At 31.3% G+C, this 11640-nt stretch overlaps 1 protein-coding gene across 1 annotated transcript; it reads left to right on the top strand.

Annotated features, from left to right (window-relative positions):
- Positions 1 to 5291: 5291 nt before the first annotated feature.
- LOC143599021 (protein RGF1 INDUCIBLE TRANSCRIPTION FACTOR 1-like) lies at positions 5292 to 8681 on the top strand. The gene is made up of 4 exons (XM_077077089.1): positions 5292 to 5330; positions 6241 to 6486; positions 6580 to 6720; positions 8325 to 8681. The coding sequence occupies exons 1-4, from the start codon at positions 5292 to 5294 to the stop codon at positions 8679 to 8681; spliced, it is 783 nt and encodes a 260-aa protein (XP_076933204.1).
- The last annotated feature ends 2959 nt before the right edge of the window (positions 8682 to 11640 follow it).

The raw sequence follows: 11640 nt of genomic DNA, 5'->3' as shown, positions 1-11640 counted from the left end.
CGGATAAGACGAAAAGATTTCTTTCATAAGAACGAGAATTCTTTTATGTGATAACTTGAATGAATTTGGTTTTAAATTTAGAATGGGAGAATCCTTTATATAAGTAACGAATCATGTACAGTAAAATCTAGCAAAAGATAAGTCACGAAGGACAACAGCAAAATACTGAAATGCCGAGCATGTATGGTTATGAATATGAACTTATGAATTATGATCATATTAAAAAGGGAAAAAAAAGAATAGTTTTCTGAAAGAAATTCGATAAATTTCCCAAATCGGATAAAAAAACAGGAAAACCGAAAAAGAAAACCTTTTAGTGGCGCATATAAAATATTAGAATAACCTTCATTTAGTTTTGTATATCTTTTGGGCCTTAAAGCATTGGGCTTCAATGCTTCGTACTTAAGTTGAGTGACAACTGACACGTAAATGATTTAAATCTATTACCTTTTTAAGGCATTCGACTTATGACAAGTACTAGTAGATGTACATATTCAAACCGGTGTTAACCGGTCACTAGCCGATTTCTTAACCATTTAGTAATCGGTCCTCTCTCTAATCGGTTTTCTACCCGGAGAGAAACCAGTCGGTTAGTAACCGGTTTTTCATTTTGACCTTGAACTGATTAACCCAAACTGGTTTGGGTTTTTTTATTATTTTTTTTTAAACCGGTTTAGTTATACCCAAAACGGTTGTACCGTTTTAAAAGTTTTTGTGGTTTAAAACCGGTACTACCCAACCTGACTAACTGGTCTAACCGGTTAATTGACCGTTGTTCAATAACCTGTTATTAAATTAACCCGATTTTGAATAACTAGCTGGTGCATGTCTAATTATTTGGGACAATTAATGGGTATGCTTTGTTAACAAAAATACAAAATATCTTAAAAAATTATGATCACCTAAAAAATGAAAAAAACAAAAAAAAGCTTCTTAAACAGACCAAAACAAACCGAATCAAATACGCTCAGTCGATATGTTTTCCAAATTTTACTTAAACTCGCATTCTCTTAAAAAAAATTCGTTTTCGAATAAACCTAACAATACAAAAACCAAACGATCAGAAACGACCCTACGAACACCCCTATTGTTGTATCAAACCGACCCGAATAATGTGCATACTCATATAGGAAACTCTTTCTAGAAAAGGGGTTGAGGTGGGTTCAATTCACAACTTGACATAGGATGAAGAGAAACACAGAGCACAGTCACATGTAGTGGTGAGCAAAGCCAAATATAAAAATGTTGTTGTATTCTATATGTTAATAATATTATTTCAAAAGATAACAAAAGTTGGCTTATATAAAAATGAAAAAGAGAGGTGCGCAGCGTGCACTTTCTGAAACATGTTATAAGATATATAGAGAGATCTCCCCTCGTGCGGCTCACACGCTGACCATTCTGTTTGTCCCATGTCCTTTTTAATTCCATTCCTCATGTATTTGCCATCTTTGACCTTTGACCACCACCCATTTGTGTCATATTCGCACCTTCGGTTTTCACCCTTTTGTTTATCATACCCTACTATTTCAAAATCTTGAGTCTTTTCCTGAATTATGTTTATCAACATGTTCGATCAGTGGCGGACCTAGGATTTGTTTCCAGTATGGTACCATTTTTTAATGTTCAGATTTTTCACAACCAAACATTATAATTTTTGGGTTGGTTGTCGTTTGGGTTTGGTTGTGGCGAGAAACACAAGAATTCCCACATGTTCATCATCGCCACCATGGAATGACTTGTATAGCCAAATCATGTTTTAATTAATTAATTTTTTAAGTTTTTAATCAGTTTTGATTTTATTGCTTAAACGTATCATCAGTAAGTTATCTTTCTCTTAGTTGGATGGAATTTTTTCCGATTCCAATTCCAATTCCGTAAATCAAACGGTACCTAAGGATAGCAAATGGAATTTATAATAAAACGCAATAAAAGGGCTTAGCGAGGACTTGAGTCCATGCCCGTTTAGTTAGTTGACAAAGGATTACCACTACACCAAACTTAATCTTTATAATTTAGGTTTCATTTATTTATTCTTATGGATTTCTTAAAAAAAATCAACATACTCTCTCTACAAAATGTTTAAAAAACACTGAGGCTCCAAGATCCGGATCCAACCCACATAGTGTGGGTCTGCCCCCGTGCTCGATAAGTTGGATACCTAATGATCAGATGGTGAGGGTTCAAATCCCATAACGGACAAATCTATGCAATATAAATATTAACACTCATACGTTTTTTTCATTATTAAACTTAATAAACTGAAAAAAGATATGAACATATAAACAAATTAAAGTGTAATTGTTTATATACATAGTACACTATAATATATTATTTATCAAATACAATTTTAGTATCTTAAATCAAAATTTTCTATACCTTATTCATATACACATAAATTGGACTTAAAATACAAGTTGAAGAACATGGAAATAGGAATATTTGGCAGGTTCAAGAAAGACGGTTTTTATTAAGAGGGATAAACTGGATATATGAATGAAGGAGTCAGAAGACTTCAGATCATTGGATCCTCTTCCACTTCACTTTTTCATTACTTGATCTCATATGATGGTTGACACACCAAAATTTTATATTCCTTAAAACATTATTACATGATAGCTATGGTCATATATTGTTATTGGCAGACCCATAAAAGATTTTCATATGGTTGGTTGTGATTTTTACGCATATATGGTACTAAACTATTTTCTTTCATAGGGTACGGGCGACCTCAGTGTTGATTGAAACTCTCCTAGTTTTATGCTAAATGTAGATGTGATATTGGTTTCATGATTAATCTTGTGGAAGTGCATGGGGATATACAATTATGTATAATTATATAGTGTATTAATCTTTGAGAGATTGTTAATGAATTTAGACTATAAAATTTGTTAACTTTGGTTGTTTGCATATGACTTTACATGCATTTTAACATTGAATATAAATCATAGTGAACAAGGTCTTTATGGTTTCAAACCTCAAGAATAATCATGTCTTGAGTAAGTTTAATTAGTGAGAAAGTGCTCCAGCAAATATGCAAAATTAGGGCAATGTTAATTGGGTTGGTGGCATAGTTTTCCTCCTTACTAGTGTTTATTGAGTTGGTCTTGTCTCTAAATTATTTAAGCACAGTTTTCGGATAGGGAGTTGTTGGTATTGTTGTTGCCATGATAGTTTTCATCCATGATTCCCTCCAACATGTCTTTGGGCATAAAAACATTACATATATTTATAAAAAAAATATAATAAAGTAATAAAAACTATCAACACCTTCATTAGACTATTTTGGTGTTCATGCGCTAATTTGAGAATTTTCATACTACACCAATCATTTAGTGTGCTTGAAACTATATTCATTTTGTATTAATCAATAGAGTGGCCGGGTGTGTACATCAATTTGTTGTATTATATGTAAAACCGGTGAGGGTTTTTGTGCTATGATGTTCTAAAAACATTTTTAATCCAAAAAATTAAATTTCTATTGGCGTGAATTTATTTTATGATTTAGTTTATCTAAATAATTGGTTACTTAATAGCGGACATCAAATGGTAGCCGATGACTCAATGATATCCCGATGTGTTATCATGATATATACATGTCTTAGTTATAGGGTTGACATATCGTGTATTCCCGTACACGATAAGAAACGGACACAAAACATGTATACATGTACACGACATGAAAACTTATCAGGTACCTATATCACAAACACGAACACGAATATGCCAATACTAGGTATACACGATAAGACATGAACCTGCCGGAGAATCAGAGAAGGGTTTGGCCCTTCGGTGGACGGTGGAGCCGTTTCAACTGCGAGGAGGCCAGACTACCAAAGAATCGAAGATGTGGAGAGGTAGACTGGAGAATCAAGGGTTGTGACTACCGAAGATCCGGAGAGAGAATCGGAGAAGGGATTTTGCGCCGTCTACTTGATGTTGGACTGGAATGATGTGTGTGGTACGTGCTCAATTGTTTGGTATAGAAGTTCAAGCTTATCTATTTATGTTAATATATTATATTATTATATATTTTTACTAGCTTTAGAACCCGTGTGATGTACGTGAAGCTCAAAAGAAATACAATTAAACTATAGAAATTAAATGATTAAATTAAAAAAACTTATATTATATCAATTTAAATAGTTTATAAATTCGAATTATATTTTCTAATGAATTATTCATACGAATACGTGGTGCATTCTCACGCAATTTCTTCATAATCACGAAAAAGATGCACATAGTGATTTTATAAGTTATAATTATATATTTTTTAATGTAATAGGGAATTCTAACAAAGATGATAAAATTTTTCATTATAAATGACATAAAAGGATAACATCATATATAAAATTAGCATGACCAACATACGCTTTTTTATTGCATACTTGAAAGAGATTAATGAGAACTTCATGGATCCATGGAGGTTTAATGAATACGTGGGAATAAAATTGTTATTCATTCATAATTTTCTTATTTTTTTTATCTTCTTATACCTATAAATATCGTTCATTTATTTTTACCATATTTATCTCCTACACTGAAAAGTGTTTATAAATTGATTTAATAAAAAAATGAAGACATTAATTAATTAAAGATATAAATATTTTTATTATATTGACACAACTACCAGCATATTTTTAATATCTATAATTTAGGTAATCAGTTATTTGATTAAATTATACTTTAGATAAGTAGTTATTTAATTAAATGATGGATTAATACGTTTTTATTACAATAACGTAAATAAGTTTTCATTAAATATAGAAAAATAGTTTGAGCGAATAAAATTTTGGATAAGAATGAATTTTCAAGTGGCATGTACCCTCAGTTATTTTACTTTATTTGAATAAGTATATTTATAAAAAAAAATCTAATCATGTAATAACGGATAATTAACATGAAACGATTATTTTACCTGTTTAAACACGAAAATTAACATGTCGATTCATGTCTAACTGTTTAGTACACGAAACATGTTAAAATCATACCTGATACCTGCTAAAGATGTATCGTGTATAAATTATCAGCCCTACCTAGTTATATACCTAACTATATGTTTAACTGTCTAATGTTTAACTATACTTACAGCTTACCCCAACCCAATTTCACAAAGAATATTTTATACAGATATATATAGTGTGTGGTATATACATATTATATATGTATGCATATATTTTATATCTATACAGAGAGAGAGAGATGCAGCTATTTCAAGGAGAAGCATATATGGTGATTGAGAGAGCTCTTTAACCAAGGTGATGGAATTATTTTTTTATTAAGTTAAAAATATGAGCTTTGAAGAAACCAAGCCAGTATTGGGAGACATGGTAACAACACCCATGTTCTATCAATCATAATTTAACTATATTAATAAATAAATATAAACTTTCCAAATCCATTATATTCTAGGTTTTTAATTTCATCCCAAATCTTTTTCTATTTAACAAGAGAATGGTTAGGTTCTTCAATCAATCCACAGTTAATTTTAGTTTTTTACTTCTACGTAACTACGTACGTTTGAACCTTGTTCCACATACATCTTATGCAGTAAGTTCTATATTAAATCTTTTCGTACTTGTATTATATACGTGATTCTAAAAAATCGCGTTTAGGTGTCGATTAATCACCAACTAATTGATAATTCCTATTCCACCGACTAGTCGCCGATTAATCATCGTTTAGTCATAATTGGTCCAAATTGAAAATTTTATATAGAAAATTTGGTGTGTGTGTGTGTATTTGTTAGTATATTTTAAAAAATTACATATATATAAATTCCAATTATCATATTAATCCAAATCTATTAATTCCAATTAATCGTGAATCTTTACCTCACAGTCTAACGAGTTTTACAACAGTGATTATATATGATCTTGAAGAACACATAAAGGTCAAAATATATGTAATTTCACATAACAAATGTAGCACTAACTCCATATGACATGATACTGTCCACTTGACAATATTATTTTTTTATAACCCAAGGAATACATATATACATATGCATACTCTTTGTTTTGCTTTCAAATTTGCAATCCTCCACAAATACACTTATCCACCAATCAGTCATCTCTCCCCCCTCAAAGCCCTAGAGTTTATGTTATTATGGTACACATTTATTCAAAATCCAAATTTATCTTTTCTTCAATTCTTGAAAAGTGAAAACTTTACTTGTATAAATGTTCTTTTTGATTCATAATTCAAGTATTGCATGAAAGTTTATACATATATGTGTAGGGAAATCGAAAGCCAGCTTGGTTAGAAGCTCTCTATATGCAACAATTTTTCACCGCGTGTCCAACTCATGAGAACTCAAAGAAAAATGAGAAGAATGTATTGTGTTTGGATTGCTGCACAAGTATATGTCCACACTGTTGGCACGTCCATAGATTCCATCGGCTCCTTCAAGTTCGTCGTTATGTATACCATGACGTTATTAGGCTGGAAGACCTAGAAAAGCTTATTGATTGCTCAAATATTCAAGTAACATTCAAATAATTAAATCTAAACTTTTATACTTTAATAGCATAATTCTTATGAAATACTTGCTTACTAGCTTTATAATTATTCTATCAGGCTTATACGATTAATAGTGCGAAAGTTTTGTTTATCAAGAAGAGACCTCAAAACCGGCAATTTAAGGGCGCTGGAAACTATTGTACTTCTTGTGATAGAAGCCTCCAAGAACCATTCATCCATTGCTCTCTAGGGTGTAAGGTAATTCAATTCTAGTTTACTTAATTTTATAACATGTCCATCCCATCATCTTATGCTGGAATATGTTAATTAGTCTCTCATAGTTTTTACTTCTAATAAGAGTGAAGAAAGTTAATTATGAAGAACTTATATAATTGTCAAAAAAAAAAAAAAAAAGAAGAAGACTAAAAAGTAGAGTTTCATTTTGGTCTATAGCTTAAGCCTCCAAGTATTTCCAAAAACTTGAAACTGGGAACAAATTAAAAAACTATAAAAAAGAGTTAAAAACCCTAATGTTTAGTTGGGCTAGTTTTATTCTGGTTTCTAAGCCTAAAAATATTACTTAACACTTCCAATTGTGAACTAAAATTCTATAAGTTGTAAAAAAATGGATAATTAAACATAAGGAAGATATCACCTAGTTGTACCAACTAGCTAGCATTTTTGCTTTGTTAATTAAACAAGAAGATCTTGAAAGTATAGAGTTTAAATTTTCATGCAAAGTAACGATATTAACCTTAGCCTTAGGCATTTTTAGGGATTCCTTGCATCACATTCATGGGGAATGTGAAAATATGAACTTGATCATTTTAAGAAACATAATTTGCATTTGTGTTTTAGTCTTTTCCTTCTGAAATTGTTGTTTATACTAACTTCACCACAATATGCAATGTATCACTTGAAGGTCATACAAATTAACAAACTAATCTTATAGGGTAGAGTAATTACATAATTTACATCAATATTCTTTTAGTAATTAAGAAAATATAAGGACATATAACAAAAATAAAAATGAGTACACATGTGATCGTCTTTTCTTTTTATGATGGTAAGTACTTAAAAGAACATATACAGCAAATATATTAATGAACGGTAATAAGCTAAATGAGGGAGAGTCGGAGATATTGCGCATCAGTATAGTAATTCATAAAATTTTAAAGAGATCAATAAATTACTCTCATATTAGGGTGATCAGGGTGTATTTGGTATAGGGAATTGGGTAGATATGGACCACCGGCGCCGATGGTCAGTTACCGAGAATCTCCATCTAATTCGGTTTCCTAAACCCAGAAGGGGGGGGGGGGGCTCGATCAATCGTGAAGCATTTCTTTTCTCCATAGTCTCCGTGGGTGCCCCTAGCTATTAAATCTCCATGTATTTTTTAAAATCTTATGTGTGACACTCTCTCATTGGTTGATTTCATTATCCATAATCTTCATAATATCGGTACACCCCCACTACGTATACCCTTAGATTAGATATATATTGTTATGCTTACAATTTTATCATCTAGCCTTTGTGACGCGTACACCTCGATCTATAAAATTAAATAAAGTGGGTTTCATTTTTATCGCCTTCTGTATTTTCGACTTGTTTTTCTATAACAAATTTAAAATCACAAAAGCCTATTAATAAAGCCAAGATCTTATTACATATCATTTTCAATTTCACAGACAATTGTTCATAAAACCAAAAACGAAGTTTAAGAAACAAAAAAACATTAAACATTAAAAGGTTAGGAAGAATAAAATTAAAACATTATTAAGGTTTAAAACATGAGTAAAGTTAAATTTTGAAATGAACACCTTATATACATGAACTAATTGTCTTTGAAAATATTTTAGGTGGATTTTATACTCCAACATTATAGAGACATCACACCCTTCCTAAGGGTATGCAATTCCTTACAACTTGGTCCGGATTATTTCATTCCCAATGACAACGGAGAAGATGACACGACAAACGATATGCCTCATTCGACCGTTGTGGATTTTGATGATCCAATGAGCTCATGCTCGGCTAATTCTTCCGGTTCAAAAAACATGAGCATGTCGATCTGCACCGAGTTTGTTAGCAGAAAGAAGAGAACTGGACTATACACTTGGGGAAGATATTCATCTAATAAGGTTCATTCTGAAGAGGAGATGACTTCAAGCATGAGTAGAAGAAAAGGTGTTCCTCAAAGATCACCTATGTGTTAGACTGTTAATTAAGACGAACTCATAATAATAATAATAATCTCAGGTTATCTCTTTCTTGTTTTAGATATGTTTTTTTTTCTTTTTTGGAAATACTTTTTTTGTTTAATCTAGTGCAACATATCTAATATGTTCTATGTTCAAGTTAATTATTACTTACTTGAGGGTTTTTTCTTTTTCAATTTTAATTATATATATTAGTTATCACAAATCATGATAAGTCATTTGTTTAATCACCAAATATTCATATTTTCAATTAGGTCAATGAAATCCATTGTAAATATTAAAAATCAATAAAGGAAAAATAAGTGGACCTGACCCATTAAATTATGACTATATATGCTATCTTGATAATCAAATTCAGTAGAGATGAAATTTAAACAGGTTAACCACACCCCTCACCCCGTCCTTTTTATCTTTTCATTTCTTTGGACTCTGCAAGAATTTGTCGATATTTCCAATCCAATCGTCTTGTTCTATAGGAATAAATTGTTATTTCGTTCCTTCATAGAGAAACATTTCTTCTAATTCACAAGGTAAGAAATTTTTTCACGTGCTTCCCAATTCCAAGCAATATATAGTGTCAGTACATTTTTCAAAAGTTTTCCGTATTGAAAATTTTAATGTTCGTGCATGCATATGTAATATTATTCATTATCATCTCAAAATTGTGATGCCTCTAATTAAATTTATTGTTACAAAAAAGCCATTGATCAACATTTTATAAATAATAACTTATCAGTTAATAATACTTCACAAGTTATGTATTTCTATACCAAGGTGTTGGATAATAATTTATCTTTTAATGTGTCGGGGGCTTTCACATTACAGAAATAAAAATGGGCAATTAAGTCGTTAAAAAACTTATGTTTTTCTATATATCTATAATGAACAATTTAAATGTAGTGGAAACTAATCAAATGTTTTCAAAGGAATACCAACATCTCTAATCGTGATCCTTCGTGAACGCTTAACGAATGAACACAACAACGTTTTCTCTTACTAATCATATTCGATTAATTTCATCTTCCAATAAATTCCTAATGTCGGGCGGTCGGGCCTAGTATGTGTGAATTGTGAAATACATGAGCCCGCCAGTTAGACTCATGTACACTTCAACTGGATCAGCCCCACATTCAAATTGATGCATTTATTGGGCCTGCAACTGTAGTGGCCTTTTATTTTCATTTCAAGTTAAGCTTAAAGTGTGTGAGCCTGTGAGCTCTGGGCTGTGCTGTGGGCTGCTCACTGTTTGGCCCGGTTTTCTTTTCTTTTTTTCTTTTTCATTTTGTAAATTAAATAGAATATTGAACAAAAATAACTAAAAATGCATGTTTTTATTTAATATTCAACAATAAACACTTTGATAATAAAATCATAAATTTTATAAAAAAAACTACAAGTCCATTTTTTTTATTAAAAACTAATAATGTGTGTTATTTTTTATTTTTTCTCAAGAACGAAAACACCCCGTCAACTCCACACCAGTTTTTAAGAACTATTAGGTTTTTACATCACAAGAAATTAGATATTATTCGTTAATCGTTGTTACGGTCAATTGGGGTAGGAGAAAAGGAGCTTCTTCGGATCTATTAGTTTATATATAACACTTTTTTATTTACCTTCTATAAGTATTTTTTTTAAGTACTTTGAATTAATAAATTCTTCCATAAAAGTGAATGGACTTGTTCTTTGGATGTGTATCTCAAGTTGCAATTTGTTTTTTCACAAACTAACAACCGAAACATTCCTAAATCCTAAGATAATCTATGCCAATTTGTTTTTTCCTCAAACAACGACTTTTGGCTTTTTTGTCACAAGAAATTATTATCTTTCAACAATGTTACACTGGACCATTTTATTGAAAGGTATATAGTATCTTTTGGATTATTGTCTTATATTCCAACTTAGAGTATTGACAACTACAAAAATTTCTCATAAACGATTTAGTATATAATTAGAACAAGGGAATATCTCATAGAATAGTAACTAAGTTTACAACAGACTTATTAGAAGACACATGCCGATTTAAAGAGAAACACTTCAGCAAGGTTACAACTGAAACATGAAGTATAAGTTTGAAAGCATATTGTGACCGAGCTAGCTAGACGCGTACGACAACAATGTGACTGTCTTTTTATCGCAACCATAAACGTCACAATAAGCTTGCGATGTTAACAAGAACACAGTTACAATGCTAACCATGAACGCCACAATTTTCCATGACGATTCGACAAAACACCCTATAGCCTTCAATACCACTAGCAACCAGCGTGCTAGCTTCTTCAAGAGTAAATATATCTTCATAATCGCTCTACTTTCGTAAACCTCGTTAATTTCAGCGATCACTTCTTGCAACTTAGATTTCTCTTTAGTTTTCACGGTCATTTTTCGTCAATTTCAACAACCCATCTATGCTATTAAGAGGGTCTGAAATCAACAATGTATCTATGGAGGCCATATTAAGATGATAAAGTTACAGTTGATAATACTTTGGATGCACACACTATGCAATTGTGATGTGTTTACATATATAAGATACAACTTGGTGTCAACTTTGTGCTACTTGTAATATAGAAAGGCTAATTTGTTTAATAAACTATTAATCCCGTAAATCAGGCATTGCTTTCTAAGTAAATCTAATAAATAAAAAGGCATGCACATCAAGAAATAAATTATGTCACCAGTGTTTTGATAATTATCATTTTATAGCGTGATTTCACACTCCATTGCTAGCTCTTTGGTAAAGAGGTTTGTAATTCAATGTTATTATGATTTCGGTACTAAAATATCTTTATGGCTTCGGTACCTTGAAGGGGTTTCAAGAGGTACTCACACGGCCAGTCCCCATCCATCCCACATGCCTTCTCCTCTTTAGCAAGAACTAGCAAACTTGGCTCTCCTCATTCGTGAACATTTAAAGGAGTTCTTTTAAGTGTGTTTATTTAATAAACGAACGGTT

Source organism: Bidens hawaiensis, unplaced genomic scaffold, assembly GCF_021521415.1.
Source record: "Bidens hawaiensis isolate Kalapana, Puna unplaced genomic scaffold, B.hawaiensis_p1.1 tig00051398_1, whole genome shotgun sequence".
Lineage (NCBI taxonomy): Eukaryota > Viridiplantae > Streptophyta > Magnoliopsida > Asterales > Asteraceae > Bidens > Bidens hawaiensis.
The sequence above is the reverse complement of the archived record's forward strand: the minus strand, read 5'-3'. Positions and strand labels throughout refer to the sequence as shown.